The sequence below is a fragment of the Brachycentrus maculatus genome, unplaced genomic scaffold (genome assembly GCF_059751285.1).
Source record: "Brachycentrus maculatus isolate JH-2025_06_01 unplaced genomic scaffold, ASM5975128v1 h1tg000031l, whole genome shotgun sequence".
Taxonomy (NCBI): domain Eukaryota; kingdom Metazoa; phylum Arthropoda; class Insecta; order Trichoptera; family Brachycentridae; genus Brachycentrus; species Brachycentrus maculatus.
The window spans coordinates 1,169,830-1,192,500 of NW_028280785.1; the positions used below are offsets into that span (position 1 = coordinate 1,169,830).

Below are 22,671 nucleotides of genomic sequence, written 5' to 3' on the forward strand. Positions count from 1 at the left end.
AATATTTGGTGTGATTTTTTTTTTTTTTAATTCACAAATACACTTTCATGTGACAATGGCGAGTCACGAGGAAAGCTGGCCGAGTTCAGTAGTGAATTTTTCGTTCCATAGATGTCAGTTTTTGACGGTTTTTGCAAAGTTTCGCGTAAAAATATTCGGTATAATCGAATTATTGTACAAAATAATATTTTATAATTTGCTTTTACACAATGTCAACAGGTGTCGCTAGCAAACTAAAATGATAAAAACGTGGGTATTACAAAATAAAAATAATAAAATTACCCTGGACTGGTCCCTGAAGCGCTGGAGTGATCACCTTGCCTTCGAGTAAGTAACGATTAAGATACACTGTATAAATACAATTCAGTGCCCTATGCACTATTGGGTGTGGATAAGAAGAAGTATTTATATAAATTTGTTTGACTCCAAGACGATAAATGCTAGTTCAATCATAATTGTACATATAGCTTCTACCCTCATCCGCACCCTATGGTGCACAGGGCACTGCATCATATAAACGTAGTGTTATCTTAATTGTTAACCCATGAAGGAAAGGTAATTAGCCTTCTGCTTCAGATATCAGCCCAGGGTAATACTGAATAAATATCACTTTTATTTATATTTAACCTCCCCTTGGAATCGATCCTGGGACCTGCAGACAGATATATGGTATGGTATAAAAGCGTCCTGAAGCCACATCTAAAGAAAAACAATCGCTTAAGAGGGTAAGTATAAGAATTTTTTACAATTTTCATGATAGTTGACCTGCTCCTAATTCCCCAATCTCCTAATCCCCGGTTCCTGGAATATGAACGAACAGGAGCTACTAGAAGAATAATAATGTCCAGAGACCCACAAGGACGACAAAGGACGTGCATATGCAGCGATGTAGTCGGAAGTAGTTATTGCTGGTTGCATCCTGTAAGGGCATTCGCTAATGACTAAAGAAGCAGACTGGCAGAACCAGATTTTGTTGACAACCATGACCCCCACCGAGACACCGAACTTTTCAAGTGTAAAGTATCCGAGTATAATAAAATAAAATGATACTCGCTGAAATATGGTCATTTTGCTGGGTTTCAATAGAATTTTTTCAAATAACCTTGCCAGTAAATACTGACGTTTTGTATTTTATAGGGATCGATAAACCTTTTCAAAAAATATCTTTAAATATTGCGTAACGATTTATATTTCTTTGAATATTTAAAAACTCAACTAATTTCTTGATCGTTTTCGCTCTATCATCTTACCAGTAACTTTTAGTGTAGGTATTGCGTGTGTTTGATATTTTTTAGCGAGAAAAACGATGAATATATAACAAAAGTTGGTAACGATTTAAAAAAGTATGTATTTTTTTTTTGCAGTAAATATGAAACCAACTATCAATTTACAGTTTCTCGAATAAACAAAAGCGAATCTTTTATTAATGCAGTTATTTTAATTTATACGTTTTTTTTTATTGTACCACATATATGTTAACTTTATTAATATTCCCATGAGTTTAATACAAAACCACTGTGAAAAATATTGGCATTTATATGTATTTATATATATATATTTATATAAATATATATATATATATATGTATATATATATATATATATATATATATATATATATACATATATATATATATATATATATATATATATATATATATATATATATATATATATATATATATATATATATATATATACATAAATATATATATATATATATATATATATATATATATATATATATATATATATATATATATATATATATATATATATATATATATATATATATATTCATATATATATGTATATATATATATATACATATATATACAGTATCTACTCAATGAATTAGGGCCACCCATTATTTTTTTGAATACTCTGAAATCTTTTGGATTATTATATTTATTTTACATAAATACTTTAAGTTTTCTATTGACATCTAATATCATGTATATTACCTTCAATAATATGTAAAATATACCTGGATTATTTAAGCCTTTACAAAATTTAAAACCCTTTTTCTGAGAAAGGTCCCTAATTAGCACAGGTAGACAGATAGTTGAAAGTTCAAAAATTAGTCCTATCTTATTTATTAGTGAAGTTTCTTGAGTTCTGGTTATTGTTTTGTTCAGAGAGGTTATATAGTTATCGTGTCTTGTGAAAAAAACTTAATTTTTAATTTTAGTTCATAAAGTATAATTTTTTTTGTAAACACAAGTGTTTTTTTTGAAAAAGACAAAATGGGAAAAAGTAAAGACATTTCTGAGGAAAAAAAGTCTAGTGTTATAGTGCTACTGAAATTAGGAATACTATCTAATAGAGAAATTTCAAAAAAAGAAAACGTTTCTCATCAAACAGTGGACAGAATTTCAAAATCAATAAAAAATCAGTCACCCGCCTCCAGCAATCGGCGAAAGAACTGTCGTAGGATTAGAAAATCAACACCGAGGACTGATCGAAAAATCGTTCAAAGTGCGTTAAAAAACCGTAGTGCATCAGTTAAAACATTAAAAATAAAATTGGAAGAAGAGGGTATAAATATATCGGTATCAACACTGAGGCGACGTCTTTACGAAGTAAATCTGAAATGCAGGCGCCCTGTAAAAGTACCAAAATTGACACCACGAATGAAAGCGGATAGATTAAAATGGGCCAGGCTACATCGAAATTACTCGGTAGATGATTGGAAAAAGGTATTTATTTAAATTGAATTTTCAACATATCATTTTAGTAAATAAACTTATATATTTGAATTAAACTTAAATTTTCATTATTTTTCAGGTCATCTTTAGTGATGAGTGCCGGTTAGAAGCCGTGACAGAGAGCCGTCGATTCGTCAGGAGAGCACCAATGGAACGTTACAATGAGGCCTGTGTGGTAAAAGTTATCAAACACCCCCCTGCAACAATGATATGGTCATGTATTATTAACAATTTACCTGGGCCGTTGTTTTTCGTGGAAGGAACAATGAACCAAAATTCCTATAAGCAGGTCCTCGAACGAATTTTATTGCCCTTCTACCATACACTCGACCCAACAGAAGGTCCATACACCTTCATGCAGGATGGGGCACCTTGCCACCGGGCTAAATCAATAATAAAAATTTTGTCTAACAAAAATCTGCCTTTGCTCCCCTGGCCTGGAAATTCTCCGGACCTTAATCCTATAGAAAACGTATGGAGCATGTTAAAAAATAAGGTTTACTCATTTCCAAATACGACAGTAGACTGTCAAAAAAAAAATATTCAAAAAAATTGGTCAGAAGACGAAGAAATAAAAAACATAATAAAACAGTGCATTTTAAGTATGCCAAAAAGAATTGAGGCAGTTATTTCTGCCAAAGGTGGAAATACTAAATACTAACTATATTTATATGAAAATATATGCATAATTTAAGCGTAATAAAGTGTTCATGTGTAAATAAAATTCAATGTTGTTTTATTTAAGGTTTTCTCTGAGTTATTCCTGTTTGAATTGAGAAATTGCGTGAAATTCTGCGTGGCCCTAATTCATTGAGTAGATACTGTATATATATATAATGTGAAAAATATTTGCATTTATATGTATTTATATATATATTTATATAAATATATGTATATATATATATATATATATATATATATATATATATATATATATATATATATATATATATATATATACATATATATATATATATATACATAAATATATATATATATATATATATATATATATATATATATATTCATATATATATATATATATATATATATATATATATATATATATATATATATATATATATATACATAAATATATATATATATATATATATATATATATATATATATATATATACATATATATATATATATATATATATATATATATATATATATATATATATATATATATATATATATATATATATGTTGGGTTGATGCAAAAGTTATGACCGTTTTTTATGATCCCAGGTAAAAAAAAATTTTTTTCATAAATTATGAATAGTATCTTCTTTTTTATGATTCCATTGTATAAAGGATGCTTTCCCTCTACTTTCTATTCAGTTTTGGCCTAGCTAGAGTACAGTAATGACCCGTTGTATTTTTTCAAAATGTCGCTCGATAAAGTGCATTTACGTCATTGTTTACTTTATGAATTCCATAAAGACAATACCGCGAGTGTGGCAACCAAAAACATTTGTGAAGTGTATGGAGCAGATGTCATCAAAGTCCGACAGGTACGAAGTTGGTTTACAAAATTCCGATCTGGAGATTTTTCACTCATTGATAAACCACGTACCGGGCGGCCATTGAAGTCTGATGACGACAAGTTAAAAGTCATAATTGACACCAATCCACGTCTAACCATCAGGGAGATTGTGTCAATGATGGGAGTCAACCAAACAACCGTATTAAGATATTTGAAGCGTATGGAAATGGTTTCGCGGTACGACGTTTGGATACCTCATCAATTGTCGGCTGCCAATTTATTGGATCGTGTTTCAAGGTGCGTTGCTTTGAGTGCTAGACAAAAGCATGAACCTTTTTTGCATCGTTTGGTGACGGGAGATGAGAAATGGGTCGTGTACAACAACGTGACAAGAAAAAGACATTGGGCTATACCTGGACAAGCCCCATTAACAACTTCGAAGGCCGAAATCCATAAAAAAAGATATACTTTGTGTTTGGTGGGATAATAAGGGTATTGTGTATTTTGAACTCTTGGAACACGATCAAACAAGTACAACAGAACGATATTGTCAGCAATTATCCAAATTGAACATGGACCTTCAAAAGGATAGACCAGAATTGGTAAACAGAAAAGGTGTAGTGTTTAATCACGACAACGCGCGACCATATGTGGCTATGATGACCCAACACAAGCTTAATGAGTTAAACTGGGATGTTATCAAGCATCCACCGTATTTTCCAGATCTTGCTCTTTCTGATTTTCATTTATTCCGATCACTGCAAGAAAAATTAAATCATGAAAAAATTTATACAATAGAGCAGGTAAAAACATCCCTTACTTCATTTTTCGCAACAAAATCCACGGAATTTTTTACTACTGGTATTAATAAGTTAATAGAAAGATGGGTGAAGGTTAAAAGAACTGGTGGAAATAATAAAATTTATTAAATAAATAATACATATAAAAATAAAAAATAAAAAAATTATATGTAAAAAACGGTCAAAACTTTTGCATCAACCCAATATATATATATATATATTCATATATATATATATATATATATATATATATATATATATATATATATATATATATATATATATATATATATATATATATATATATATATATACATATATATATATATATATATATATATATATATATATATATATATATATATATATATATATATATATATTTATTTATATATATATATATTTATATATATATATATATATATATATATATATATATATATATATATATATATATATATATATATATATATATATATATATATATATATATATATATATATATATATATATATATATAAATATATATATATATATATATATATATATATATATATATATATATATATATTTATATATATATATAAATATATATATATATATATATATATATATATATATATATATATATATATATATATATATACATACAAATACTTAACTAACTAAATACTTAATATCTGCATCCGATGATGTATATGGCACTGTATCATATAAACGCAGTGTTGTGTTGATCGTTAACACATAAAGGAAAGGTGATGAGCCCTACGATTCAACTACCATTCCAGGGTAATATTTAATAAACAGAATGAAACATTACTTTTATGCATTTATTTTACCCCCCCTGGGAATCGAATCTGGGACCTCCAGTACGGTAGCCGAGTATTCTGAGTATTACACTAAAAAGGTGGAGAAAAAATACCACATGTATATTATAGTATTTATTGTTGACTATACCATATGTATACTTTATTATTGTAGGAAGCGCTGAAGCAAATGTGTAATAAATAATGGACGTATTTCACGAGAATATCGGTGATCATAATAAAATAAAAAATTACGCGATGCATTATTCATTAGTTTTTAAAATCATGCTTAAAGTTTCCTGGAAAAATAATGTCGGGTTTTTTGTTCATATTTTGTTTTTGGTGTAATTAATAAATGTCAATAAGCAATTTATTACTTCTAAGTCATGTGCCGAATTCATATTCATACAAGAAAGATATAAATTATGTATTTTTAGACGGCCAGATATTCTTAAAAATTAACACCTTTGATTTTTGTCGCCTTAAGTGTTAATAAAGCAATAAACGCGCAAAATGTGTGAAGATTAATCATAAGCATATTATGCATAAAAACAAATATCGCTCACTCCTTTCAAGAACGTCATAAATAAAAAAAATTGTCCATTTTCAGTTATGCATGTTTTCGGAATGCCCAGAAAATGTACTATATCCCAACAAAAGCGGCATATTTTTATCTTAATATTTACCCGCTACAGGGCAGAAAGTATTGTTTTTGCATTTTTAAGAAAAGGTATTGTTTCATTATTTTTTTAAAATATACTAGTTATTTTTCAAATGGAGAAAAAATCTTCAGGTTTTACCTAAAAAGATCTGTTGCACAGTAAAAAGTTCAATAAGTGGTTTGATATTTATTTTTAATACATTGTTAAATACATTTTAATATATTTTTAAACTTTAAAAACGTTCTCGTTAGATTATCGAGTGACATGAGAAACTTTGGTCGTAAAGACTAACTTATCATGGTATGTTTTAATAGTCTTGTCCCTAAATACTCATACATTAAGATTTTAATGTTAAAAAAAAAATGGATGACATAATTTTTTTCTGACAACGGTTGTGCGATAATTTTGTCAATCTCAACATAGATGACGAAGAATATGGAAGTCTGGTCATTTATAGGGCTTACGACTTGTGAAATGATCACTTTACTTACGTTCACCAATTCAAGCATTCGAACCACGCATACAAAATAAAAGAGTCTCTGCTTAATAAAAAGTTTCCTCGATCCAACATAGATGGCTGTTGTAAACTTACATGGACTGTATCACAAGATTGATCAATATATCTAGGAGTTTGTAATTTAGAGAAGTGTGGTAAGTTAAAAATTTTAAGTAGTGCAATTGTCAATCATCGGAAGAATTGGTGAATGTTACACGTGTGTAAAGTAATCACTTAACCAAGCTTATAACAGGTCGTAACCCCTGAATGTAAATGCTCAGATTCCCATATTATTCTTCATCTGTGTTAAGATGTCAAAAAATTTATGAAACAACAAAAAATGTACAAATTGTATAAAATTTAAGAAATGTATAAAGCGGAGATAATTCAGATTTGTTAACAATTATTTAGACACACTCAAAATGTTTTGGATCTTATATTTCATTGTTTCCAGCCAGTTTACCTTTGATCAAATTAAAAATAGTATTTTTTTGTTTAAAATTCATTAGCAATCTACATTGACGAGGAGCTCAGCAAGCTGTTCTCCGACGTGACCATCGCTCAGGGAGGCATACTGCCCAACATTTTGGTCACTCTCTTGCCCAAGAAGATCAAGAAGGCAAAGTAATACCTCGGATAAACTTTTCCCCCCAGACTCTATCTCCTCCACGCTCCAAAACGATTGAAAATATTATATATTTTTATTATCTTTCGTCATCATCATAACTTTATTATTCTCGTCTTAATAAGCGCCTTTGAAGAAGTATTTTATAAAAATGTCACTTTCTTAATTATCAACAATATTTCTTAATTATCACTTAAAAAAAAAACAAAGAATGTAAGTATTCAAAATACGAATATACTAAAATACATATTTTTAAAAACACTACTCTTCTATCATATTAACATGTTTCTTGCTTTTTTTGTCTAGCCTCTTAGCGTCAGTAAACAATAAATAACATCTGACATTTTTATTGTTTCATATGCAAACTAACATTTTAAAAAATAAAACACATTTTCACACTTATGCCCTATACTCACAAAAAATATGTGCGCAAAAACATAAAAACTCGGTCCAAAGATCACTACCTTATACGAGTATACATATAATTAAAGTAAATATATAATTTGCCTTTATGATGTCAGTTTGTACGACTGTATAGGGAGCTGTGATTATTACCGATATGTTCGTCGAGATATATGTCACCATCGTTGACAGTGGTGTCCCAACAACCTGGAAAACGTCCCGATACTCGTAAAAAATGCTACAAGCATGAGAAGCGTGAGAATATGATAATAGAGAAAAGTTAATTCTTTGAGTATGTCAACCCTATTTACCAAAATTAGGTATCGAAAAAAGTCGCAAAAAATCGATATTTTAGTAGCATTGAAGGCAATAAAAAATCCGACGCTATGGAAAACCTAGATACCGGTATATGTCTATATATACGATGTCTAGGATTACTAAAAGCTGTCCTTGTATCTTTCTATTAGATTTTTTTTAATTTCACTTTTGCTATTGTTTTCATAAGAAAGGGAAAAAAACGATTCAAAATTTGATGATAAAACTGTTTAATACTACGGTTTACACTAATGCACTCGAAAAAACTATTTTATAAAAATTTTGGAATATGGTAAACGGTAAGAACAATAGGAAAGATTCATTCTATGGCTTTTTTACGTATCATTTGACAATATATCGACGTATCATTGATAAAAAGTATTTTTGTTACTACGGCATAAAACATAAAAATACGAGCATATATGGTATAGGTACTATTTGTATTTCTAATATTTCTAATTCTCTTATTCCGCAGTTTTGGTGCTAATCAATGAGAGTATTTCTACTTCATATGCACTTTATATGTATATATATGTATATATATACATATATATATATATATATATATATATATATATATATATATATATATATATACATATATATATATATATATATATATATATATATATATATATATATATATATATATATATATATATATATATATATATATATATATATATATATATATATATATATATATATATATATATATATATATATATATATATATATATATATATATATATATATATATATATATATATATATATATATATATATATATATATATATATATATATATATATATATATATATATATATATATATATATATATATATGTATATATATATATATATATATATATATAAATATATATATATATATATATATATATATATATATATATATATATATATACATATATATATATATATATATATACGTATAAATATATATGTATATAAATGTATGTAAATATATATATGTAAATAAATGTATATAAATATATGTATTCCCGGGCTCGATACCCAGGGGGGTCAAATAAATATAAGTGATTTTTTCACTGTAATATTAATTCAATATTACCCTGGACGGGTACCTGAAGCGGAGGGCTTATCACCTTTCCTTCATGTGTAAACGATCAAGAGAACTGCGTTGATATGACGCAGTGCCCTATGCACCATTGGGGTGCGGATAAGGGTTTTTTTTATTATAATTTATAGTTATATGCAACAGTACAGCACATATACATATACAGTGGAGACAAGAGCCGACACATTTAGAACCAAAAATCTACTTTATTTATTAGTATTATATATATATATATATATATATATAAGTACTTACAAATAGTACCTACATAAAACAGTTCTACCACCAGATGTCGCATGCGTCGCACAGAATTAAACAAAAGAGATCCGATATAAAAAATATAATATTATTAACTGTCAGAATCAGATAGATATAAAAATTATTGTAAAGATTAATTGAGAATAAACTTTTAGTGTCGTTTCTTTAATTACAAAGCAACACATTGTTTATTTTATTATTATACACCCACTTTACATATTATTTACACCCAATTTATAAAGAAAAATATTACCACGTTATAAAACGACAATTTTGTTAATTGGAAATGGATTATGAAACATTAGATGTATAAAAACAATTACTACAATATGTTCGGAGTGAGAGAGAAAAATTAGAAGATGATCAAAGAAAACGATTAGAAGATAATCAAAGAAGACGTGGAAATCTAAGAACTAGTGATAAAATTAAAGATCAAAGTCCATGTAAGATTTGTGAAAATTTAAATAAGGGAACTCGATATCACCCTGAAGCAACGTGCTGGTTTAAAACAAAGGAGGATGATAAGATTAAGAATAAAAATGAAGACATACAAATAACACAGAAACAGTGCTTGAAAAATGAAAATAAAAATAAAGTAGAAAAAACTTCTACGAAAGATAAAATAAAATATACTCCAGGAAAGAAGAATTTAGAAGTAGATTGTCTAAGCAGGAATCCAGTATTAAACTCGAATGAAAATGCAGATGAACAATTAAAAGTTGTAAATTTGGTTAAATTAGAAGATACTTTAAGAGATCAGAATAAAAATGAAGGAATTCAAAAGAAAAAAACAAATGGATTGAAAAAAAACTGTGTCTACTTTAAAGGGGTCAAGAATGAAAAAAAAAAGAAAGAAAAAAAAGAACGGAAAAAAGAAAAAAACAAGAAAGAAAAAAAAAAGAAAAAAAGAAAAAAAAGAAGGAAAAAAAGAAAGAAAAAGAAAAAGAAAAAGAAAAAAAAAACTTTATCACATCACTAAACTTATACCAGTTTCTTCACTACAAGGAGATGATCCGGAGAAGGAGGAGTGAAAATTTTACTGTGAATTTTCTTCTCCAAGGGGGGAGATGTAATAAAATACCTAGGTACCTACCTATACATTTTATTAAGTACTTACAAATAGTACCTACACAAAACAGTTCTACCACCAGATGTCGCATGCGTCGCACAGAATTAAACAAAAGAGATCCGATAGAAAAAATATAATATTATTAACTGTCAGAATCAGATAGATATAAAAATTATTGTAAAGATTAATTGAGAATAAACTTTTAGTGTCGTTTCTTTAATTACAAAGCAACACATTGTTTATTTTATTATTATACACCCACTTTACATATTATTTACACCCAATTTATAAAGAAAAATATTACCACGTTATATATATATATATATATATATATATATATATATATATATATATATATATATATATATATATATATATATATATATATATATATATATATATATATATATATATATATATATATATATATATATATATATATATATATATATATATATATATATATATATATATATATATATATATATATATATATATATATATATATATATGTATATATATATATATATAAATATATATATATATATATATATATATATATATATATATATATATATATATATATATATATATATATATATATATATATATATATATATATATATATATATATATATATATATATATATATATATACATATATATATATATATATGTATATATATTTATATATAATTGCAACAAAACGCTAACCAAATGACTTATTTGATGCATATTATTATAAAATACATTATTTTATTATGAAAAATTAAAATAATTTATCAAGTACCTGAATGTATGAGAAAACAGTACATTATTTAAATTTTGTTTAAACCAGTTGTCTGACTTTGGACCTTGAATGTGTTTTGCATAATTTCAGATTCCTTGGTCATGATTTTGTATTGAATAATAATTAAGCGTGAATTTGCCTTGACTTTTCATTCATCAGCCATTATCTAAGTAAATGTGATAATAATATTGCCAACTTCAATATTACCTAATCAAGAATTTGTAATAATACGTAACAGAATACATAGAATTCCTTGAAATTTATGAATATTCCAATACAATAACACCCAAAGTTCCTTTAAACAATCACTTTCATGTATCATCAATATTTATACACTGAATGTATGTTTGTAGAGTGGAGTTAATATAATTTAAAACATATAGGTAAATAAAATTATTCTTCTTTTTCTTTTTTGTTCAAACCGGTTTATTTGTCGCGTGTTAAATAAAATAGGGCTTCATGCGATATAAAATTCCAGCTATAGAGATATGTAGATGGTGGACAATCTCTTTATCTCTATAAAACGACAAGTTTCTCGTATTTTTGTACTTCGGGTTTTATCCTTTATTTGTTTTACAGCTTTGGATGAATTGATGAATTTTGATAAAAGTATAATAATTCTTTATTTATAGATTTGGCGTTTAGTTTGTAGAACACCATTTTAATTTATATATTTAATATTTGATATTAAAATCAAATACTGATTTTTCGAGTCTACTTATTTGTATTTATAATAATATTATAATTGTGATAATTGTTTCGCCCTTGCATTTTCAAACGAATGTGAAGATAAAATGGACCGATGGTCTTCATAGAGCTCTACAATTCTAGGTAAGTACTTAAGTAATAGTTTTAATAGTAATAATTTTAATAGTTCAAAGTAAAAGTGCAGTAATTAATTTACGGGAGAAAACAATAGTTATGGGGCATATAGATGCCTATATTTATATTTCTTATATACTTATAGAAAAAATCAGTGTTTGATTTAAACATTTAAATATGACGATAATAATTCTCCATAAAATTCATTTAAAAAAAGCTACATACAATATTCGAGCAACATTTTGCAGTAAAAGGATTATGAAGTATAAAATTGAACAGTCTCATTGCACTGACATTACCTTCCATACAGGGACTTCCTGTAATTCAAGGTTGGATCACTAAAGTCAAGGGAGAACAACGACTCTCTTTACTTGCAATTTATATAATTAATCAATAATTATAAGCTTTTTTCACACATGTTTTATTTGAATAGTAGCCTGGTAACATCGTTACATATAAAATAAAATAGACGTATAAAAAGCGATTCAGTTGTTATTTAATTTTGTATATAAAATGCAGTTTCATTGTGCAATTTCACATATAGATGACAACATCTGTAGTTCTCGAAATAAGTCGCATATATTGTCATTTAAAAAACTCAATAATGGTGTGATTTATGAACAACTGTTGTATTTTTATATTTAACTAATGTTTTCTACAAATTATATTTGATTTTGGTTTTGTACTGACATTTCCTGGTGTAACTGCATTTTATATATAATAAAATAACAACTATAAAGACCAGTGATCATTGTTACTACATCATCAGGCTGATGATATCGGTAACGTCGAAACCCGGTCACTGGTCAAATAAAATATACGCGGAAAAAAGAATGTATTTGTTATTTTACTATACAATAAATTATATTATTATACACTGTTAATTACTAGTCAAACTTATAACTCGTATGCGTGAGATGAGTTTCAATCATCAATTGTTACTAGTAAAAATACCGGAACTGTCATTTTGATGGTTAACATATTCAAATTTATTGTCCTTTTCCAAATACGCACTGTACGAATTTATTCTTTTGTTAAATTGAATAAATGAAATTTTGAAGCCATGGTCAAAAAACAAATTTTATTTCATGTTAGCATTCTTAAATATAGATTCATAACACGCCTTTAAAGATAACAGTCGTCAATGCTATGATTGATGTTAATTTGATGACTATAGATACAGATTGTCAAAATTCTTTTGAAGAAACGTTTTGTACCCTAAGATAATTAGGTTTATGAAAATGTCGTATCATATTACTGTTAAACCTCTATACTCCTCATCAATTTGTTCCCGGAAGCTTGACAATACACTGACTAAATATCGAAAACTCTTCAATTTGGCATTAAATGCATTTTAAATGGCCCTCAGGAACTTGCCACATTTTAACCATTTCGACCCAATTTTATTTTTTCGCCCCATAGATGGCAGCCCTTTCTCGACCCTTTATTAAAGGACTCCATTGTTACATTTTCTGGTACATTCAATCATTTTCATTGATCTCCTATTCAATCCACCTTGAATGTGACGTGCATTGGATCATATTTTTAACATCGAAATGTTCCAAATATCTGATTAAGAAGAATGAAGGTTCCAGAAATCTAAATCAGAAATCCAAAATAATACTTCACGTTTAGGTAGGTACAATGTTTCAATGTTATGATGATATCATTAAGTGGAAGCTTTATTTTTCTTGCAATTTTTGTGTTTTTCTGAATAAATTAAACTGGTTGTTGTCGCAACTCGCTAATAATTAATTTACCTAAAATAATTTTGTATTGAGTTTCTTGACAAACGATGCTGGTTTAAAACTAGTATCTCTGGTTAGGGTGGTTCGCGATCTAAGGCAGTTTCATGGATAGACCACAAAGTGACTGGCGAATCAATTAATGGATGAATGTACCAATTTTGATATTTTGAATTATATTGATTAAGTGTTCTCTTAATTGAAAGTTACGTAAAGGAAATTGGTGAGTCTTTTGCCTCAAGTAAAAAATTCTGGGTAAAACGTAAGAAATCTTGTATATTAAATTACTTAGTATTCATTCGACCCTACCGAAAATTTGAACAAAGGCATCATTCATGGCAACCAATCGCGCATACCACTATATTATGGAAACAGCATTGGTTTTACACGCTTCGCAGTAATTTTTTTTATCAAACTAACCTCAAAAAAAAATGTTTTAAAATACAAATGTTGACTTTATTGTTCTAAGTTGGCTTCAAAATAATGTAATTATTGGTCTGATTAATAATAAAATAATGAAATGATTTTTTAAATTTATTTAATAATTAAGATAGATTTTACTGTAGTTATATATGAAATGTATAGCATAATATATTCTTATAAAAATACCTGATTTTTTACTAAAGATACTTCAAAGAAAGAGAAATCAAAAATTCATTTTCAATAAATACTAAATAAGACAAAATTGCCACCATTTTAGCCTGACTTATACTTATTTTATTTTGTTTTATTTGATTTCATATATTTTCTTTAAATACCAAATAAAAAACATTATTTAAAAAAATTGGTTTCGGTATTCAATAAGTTAAATAAATATTTTTTTCGCCTGTAAATATATTTATATTACTGAAAAAGCCATCAAACATATATAACCAATAATTTAACATAGTTACGAACTTTAATAGTAACGTTTTTATTTTCTAATTTCTTATTAATAATAATAACGACTGGTCGAATCTGAAACCGCCTTAACAAATTTGGCAAATTTCGGTTTATACATAAATACGCGTAACCCTGAAAATCGGTTCATTATCTCTTAAGACATTGTGAGAGTTTCAGTGAAATACTCCGCGAACCGATTCTTCAAATAAATATAAACAAAAATGAATTCCCTTCGAAAATTTTCATTATTTTTAGTACTTCTATCAGTCTTAGTAAATAAAATAAGTGGCGAACTACGTAAGTACCCTATATTTAATAATAATTTTGTTTTTTCTCCCTAATTTAAACAACGTAATGAATATATCAATTTAATTTATTATGTTCAAAATTATAACGCTTTTTCTTCAAGAGTATTTTAACAAAAATATTTTTATCACACCAAGTTGTTTAAATACTTTTCAATTTTATGGAAATCATTTTTATGTCTATAAATTAATATCTGGAATATTCTAATGAAAATAAAATATAAATGCGTTTAAGTGGTCTCAATTTTGTGTTTTTAATCCATCAATATTGTTGTATCATTATTATCGTTTTAAACAAAGAATTTAAAAGACATTAATTTTTTTTCGGGTGTATTTTTGTCAGGTAACCAAATTCACTAAATTAAAAAAGATACCTCACAGAAGGTAAAATCAACCTCAAATTTACGTTTCGATTTCAGTGGTTAATTTAAGAATTATGTTTTTTCAACCACATACAAAACTAAAAAAATACAGTTTTTTTAAATACATTTTGAATTTAAGAGAGATAAGATCTTTATATAAATATGTCGATAGATTGTAACGGGAATTTTCAGTGGATAATTCAAAACATTTTTAACCACTAAATGTGATTTAAAATCTTTAATTTTTTTTTATCGGCTTTGCATCTTCACATCCATTATAATGATACGTACAAAAACTATTGAATTGATAATGTAAGAATAATTTATTTGGTTCAAAGATCAAAAATTTTGCATTTTAAATAAAATGTTTTGTTCAGGATCGTAATATGTTTTCTTGTGCTTTTTTTCTTTTTATGATTTTAGAAATAAAACAGAAATAACTAATGACTCACGACCACCGACGTCATTCAATTAACCAGTAACTTTGTATTTTGATTTGTTTTACAGCTAGTTATATCAAGGCATGTTCCCGATCGGATCCAAAACTCAACGAATGTGCCCTAAAGGTAGCTCAAAGTTCGGGCAAAACATTTTCAAAGGGAGATCCTTCTAACGGAATTCCACCCCTCGATCCGATCATGGTGAAGGAAATCAAAACCCTCGGTGGAACTGGCTCAAACAATCTAAAGATCACGCTTACCGATAATGTCCTCACGGGTCCTGGCGATCTGGCCGTTAAAAAGATTTCGTAAGTATTCAAAAAATATTTTATGCGTTAATAATAAAACTGAAGGTTTTGAATTGCGTCAATTTTTATAAAGACTCGAGGACATGTGCATGCCAACCAAAAGATAAAATCACATATTTATGACTCTATTTTATTATAATTAACTGTTTTATCAATGAATATGCATTTAACGATAGACAATAATAGTGTTATTAAAATAACCAGTTCAGCATTCAAATTTTGTTGCAAAAATTATATAACTAAATGAGTTGCAAATTATTTGCAATTTATTGATTATTTCAGCCATTAACATGCTTCACATTTAAAAACACAAGTGCAGGATTACTTTAAAATATGTTAATTTCTAAGAGTTGACTGTTTGAAGTAGTTTTCTACTACTATGATACTGCAGCGAATTTTGAAAAAAAAATACTTCTTTAATATTCATACATAATTACTTAATTTGTTTTTTAAGATTCGATCATTTAAAGCTAAACACGCCAATCAGTGCATAAACTTCTTTCCGTGATACGTTTATCTAGCTCCTGATATTTTTGACATCAATAACTTAAGCTGAAAACAACCAAAAAACAAAAAAAAAATTAACGAATACTATCTCAATTGCCGAAAAAATGACACTTACCTATTAGTCACATCTCTATCTAATAACCTTGGAGTCACCCGTGAAAAGTTATTTAAAAAAAATATAAACCGTTGTCAAGAGACGCATCACTACACAAAAAATATTGTCTTAGTCATTGTACGTACATATTTACTTTCTCATACTGTTTAATTGTCTAGTCCAGGGGTATAAACGTGTGGCTCGCGAGCCACTTGTGACTCTTTAAGAAATCTGTATGACTCTTTCTTGGTCAAATTCAAAATAATATTTTTACAGAAATTTTGATCATTTTTTTCATATTCTGTGCATATTAGTTTTCAGTTTGGTTGGGTAAGAAGGGATGGTGTCGTTTAAGAACATATGAACCCTCATAAAACCTTTCTCGTGTAAACATTGAAAAGAAAACAACCTTTTAACCACATTACTTTCAATCATTTTCATATTCAAATGCCAATGAAAGGCTCTTTTAAAATCAAAACACACCTACATATTTATGCGCAAAAAAAGTATCTCTGATTTAAAATCTGTTACTTAAAAAATATAATCTATATTTGAAGCAATAACTTTGTGATTTACCATTTTTTAATCAAAATAAAACTTAAAATCGCTATAAATGTTTTATTCCAACTTAATTACAATGTCAACCAGTTTCGAAGCTTACCGCTTCTTTTTCAAGACTGATTTATACTTTATAAAGCTATAATAAAATATCTTTACTGATTTAAAAGTTATAATTTGATTAAACTTAAAAAATACTTGCAGATTCTTTTAAACATTCAATAAATTGAATTAAATAATTGTAAATTTCCCAATCGTTTTGCTACTCACTTTGGCTCTTTTGGTCCAAGAGGTGGCCGACGCCTGGTCTAGTCGGCACATTGAAGTTTCAAAACTCAGTGAAATATATTCATACCAAATATAATACCTCTACATATGAATGTAGACCATAACTAGCGAAACATTTGCAAAGTAATAAAGTTGAGGCTTCACGATCCAGTTTAATTAAATACATAGTAAAGTAAACTCATAATGTCCGGATGTCGCCAAACTCATTTACTGTACGATATTTTAGTTGGGCAAGACGTGATTAAGATTTTAAACTTTGTATGCACTTAAAACTTTAATGTTCAACTACTGCACGTTGATCAAAATATGTAGCTTGGATAAAATTTCCTTAAAGTACCTACGATTATTTTTCCCAATATTAAAGAGGTTTTATCAAAAAGTGTTTGTTTATTCATATGAATTATTTTACTAACAGGGGTACGTAGAGAGAATAGAACACCACACCGATTTGCCTTTTTAAACAACCTTCGCTTCTTCCACATAAATGCATCTCCTCATACATATCCGTGATTATTTAGACTCCTAACCTGACCACCTCCAAGTATTTGAAATACTTGTTCATCCCAAGTTTTTGTCGGTCGTCTTCCGCTTCTATTTCGAACCTCATTAATTTATGTTATTGTTCTTTATTCACTTATTCGACTCACACGCCCAAACCATCTCAACACAACGTACACGCTGATTATTCCGACTCCTGACCAACGCTTTCAAATATTTGAAACACTTATTGAAAATTTCCATAATTTTCAAACATCTTGTTTGAAAATTATGTGGAATGAATCGAAACGCGTGTCACAATAGATTTTAAGAAATAATGGTATTTCCTAAGTAAAACGTTAATTAAAAATGAAATACCACAAAGTGACTGCCAAATCATTTAATAAAATTAAATTTGATATCTTGGGATTTCCCTTAACTTAAAAAAATGCCGATCTTTGTAATATACCTTATTTTTATAATATTCTGTAAAAACGGGTTTTTTGGCATGCGAGGTTTTTGTCCCAAAATGTTTAATTATTGAAAAAATAATACCCATATGTCATGTAACTAATGGTATGTTGATGTTGGTATGTTGATGGCGACTTTTAACATTTTTCACACTAAAATCATCCGAGTAAATAACAAAACTCTTGTTCGATCTTGGTTGGAGAATTTGTTTTCTTGTGCTGATTCTTTTAGGCTTCATTTTTTCTCTTTGGCTGATTTGAAATAAGAAAATCAGATATTTTATCAATTTTTTATTATTATTTATAGGGTTTTGTTATTTTAGAAATTTATCGCAATTAAACCTCATTTTCCCCCATTGTATCAATCTGAGATTTTGCATACGTATGTGTTTATCCGCTTCCGTAGTGTAATGGTTAGCGTGTTAAGCTACCCTGGTTCAATTCCCAGGGGGGGTGAGAATAAATATTAGTGATTTTACACTCTAATCTTTTTTTAATACTTCCTTGGACTGATCCCTGAAGCAGTGATTACCTTGCATTCATGTTAGTTGTGATCAAGATAACACTGCGTCAATACGACGCAATGCCATATGCACCATTGGGTGTGGATAAGGGTTAGGTTAGGTTAGGTTAGGTTAGGTTGCCATATGCACCATTGGCCATATGCACCATTGGGTGTGGATAAGGGTTAGAAGAAGAACGTGTATTTTAAAATTAAAGGACAAATTGAAAAAATGTATTGTTAGAACTATTGCCTGTTTTTAATACTGTATACACAGAATTATCAAATGGTAAATATAGACTTGACAACTTATTTTAAACGAACAACCATTTCATCGTTTGACCAATTTGTATTAATCATTTAAATAAACGTATTATTTATTTATTTGGCATTTGCTTTATGGGATGACATGTTGATAATTTTTTTAATTAAACACTTGAATCTACCACTTTTTGAGTTTTATTTCATTACACAAGACTAGTTTCGAAAACAACTGTAGTCTTCGAAACTATAATGGTCGTGTGTGATGAAATAAAACACAATAAATGGTATTTGACAAATACTTTATTTTGAAAATAATAAATAAACGTACATTATGTGTTGCTGTGTGTTTGTTTAAAAGCGTTATATGTATCAATTGAGCAAAGGGTGTTTCTCCAAAAAAATATTCTAAATTATGCATCCAAATGATCATATTTTCATATATTTTTTTAACGATATTGAAAATTGAATATTGAGGTATGTCATTCATTTTAAATAATAAATGTTTTAATTGGTTGAATACAAGACTATATGGAAAACGACATACAAAGTAAAAACCAGCCAAGGGCAGGTCGTGAAATTTATAAATGCCTCTCACCCCAACAACGTCTTATTTTCTATTAAGATAACAATCGATGTATTTATGTTATCACTTATGTTTGTGACAAGTGAATAAGTGTTTAATTTTATTGTTTCACAAACGATGCCCCGAGGTATGAGTCGTATTACCAATAAATATTTAACGTGTTATACAGGGTAATTACGAACATCTGTATGTTAAATTGGAGTAGAAACATAAACAGGTTGTTCGGAAAACATTTTGAAGGTTAAGGGAAAATTACGAAGGTTAATTTCTGTAAGAGTTCAAAAAAATCCATGTTTAAATCGACATCGATAATATAATTCATGTAATTTACCATCCCATGTAAATTTTCTGTGTGATATTAAAAATCAGATTATCTTTTGAAGTGCTTTTATTTCAGTAAATACTTACTGCTCTGAAATATGTGTAAATTATATTATTTTTTATTCGGCTTATGGAATGATATCCAGATTTTTTTTTTTAAATTTATAAACAAACAAAAAAACACTCTTACAATCACCTGTCGACGAAAACAACTGTAGTTTTCGCAACTATAATGAAATAAAATTGAACAAGTGGAATTATATAGTATTAATTAATAAGTCCGCTCGGCTACCATTCTGGAGGTCCCGGGTTCGATTCCCAAGGGGTGTAAAATAAATATAAGTGATTTTTTTACTGTAATATTTATTCAATATTACCATGGACTGGTACCTGAAGCGGAGGGCTGATCACCTTTCCTTCATGTATAAAACGATCAAGATAACACTGCGTTTATATGACGCAGTGCCCTTTGCACCATTCGGGTGCAGACAACGGTTTTATTATTAATTAATAAGGATTTATATTAATATCTGAATAAAATAATTTTGATTTTATTGATGTAAAGACGACTAGATTCTAGAACCACATATGATGTTTTCAAAAGGTAAAACAACAAACAATTTTTTGAAATGTACTCTTGATTATTTGTAGTTCTTGAAACAAGTCGTGTTTATATATAAAAAAAAAAACTCAAAAAAGTGAACTTATGCAAGTGCTTAATTTTTTTATTTAAATCATAATTTTATAGCACAAAGTTAATACCAAATCAATAAATATCACAAAAAAATATTTAGAGGGGAATTTTCGTATAAGTCTTGATATTTATAGGGCATACGATCTTGTTGCTTTGGCTGGTTTATGTTATCACTTTATACATAATGCAAAATTGATAAAATTCTGAATTTAAGTAATTTTTTTAATGAAATTATTTAACGATGTTTATTATTGTTTCAGTCGTTCGGCAAAAATAATTTTGTTGTATATTTTATTTTTATTAATTATATTAAAAACAAACACGTGTCTTTGATAGGTTCATGAAGTACATATATTTACGTAACAAGGAAATAAAGTGAAATATTTTTTTTGCATGTGTTTTATGATTATTTTGGCTAAATATGGGGAGAACGTAATTAGTAAATAACCTTCAATACTTACTAAAACCTGTTACCAAACTTGTTTTATTTAACATTTTTTATAAAATATATTAATTACGTATTAAAAAAAATAATTTACAAAAAACAGTTTTAACATTTTCACATTTTTAAACTGGTTTTCTTAGAAACAAAAAAAAATATCAACACAAAATTTTCCAAAACACCAACAAATATTGAACACCAAATTGACACAATGAATTATTATTGTATTACTTTTAGTATAACAAATTAAATCTATACTGAATAAATGTCTAAATAACAGCCAGTAGCTATATAACCGCTGGATGGGCATCATGCTTCTAAATACATTCGCACTATGGGGACGGCTGACTCAAATCGTCCTTAAATTAAATTTTGTCTAATATATGGTAGAATTGACATATAAATTGATTTATAATTCTTGAATTATTTTCAACTTTTTATATTGCTCCATCAATTTATTGTCACACTTTCAATTCGGATGTTTTAAAAAATGTTTTCAAGTAATTTTAACTAAAATAGTAATGTTCATTTTGATTGAGAAGCATTTTTTTTTATTTTTGCCTTTTTTGCACTAAAAATACTTTATTAATTGTTTTTTTCTAAAACCCCTATTTTCTTGATGCAGCCAAAGATTTTTTTACTAATTCTCGCCATCATTGCGGCCAAGAAAGCTATTTAAAAGAAAAATATAATTTTACATGTCCCAAGAAAAAAAACAGTTGTAACAGTATTTAAAAACATGTTCATAAAAAAACATTCACCATTTTTGTTCAAAAACATTCAAACAAAAATGGTGAATAACTTGAGTTGATTTGAGACTTTGAACAAACTAAAATACACATTTTTTTATTATTATTATTTTGCATTAAAAGATTTACATTTACTCGTATGTTATCGAATTTTTGGTAGGATGAATTAACAGATTTCTTTTTTTTTCAGTAGAATATATAATTCCTTTTTGTGAATAAAATTGTCTTTTTTTTAAGGATTGATTTGAATAAACGCAAGTTTAATATTCAACTGTTTGGAGAGATTCTTCTTCAAGCCAATTACGAAATGACTGGGAGAATTCTAATTATTCCTTTA

At 27.3% G+C, this 22,671-nt stretch overlaps 1 protein-coding gene across 1 annotated transcript in view; it reads left to right on the forward strand.

The window, feature by feature from the left end:
* Positions 1–15,116: 15,116 nt before the first annotated feature.
* The window catches only part of LOC148312835 (circadian clock-controlled protein daywake-like), a 10,533-nt gene continuing 2,978 nt past the window's right edge, over positions 15,117–22,671 (forward strand). The window contains exons 1-3 of the mRNA XM_088272186.1: positions 15,117–15,267; positions 16,145–16,385; positions 22,572–22,671. The exon at positions 22,572–22,671 is cut by the window's right edge and continues 31 nt beyond it. Of these exons, the coding sequence (XP_088128312.1) occupies positions 15,192–15,267; positions 16,145–16,385; positions 22,572–22,671 (417 nt within the window). The 5' untranslated portion in view covers positions 15,117–15,191. The remainder of the gene's footprint in view (positions 15,268–16,144; positions 16,386–22,571) is intronic.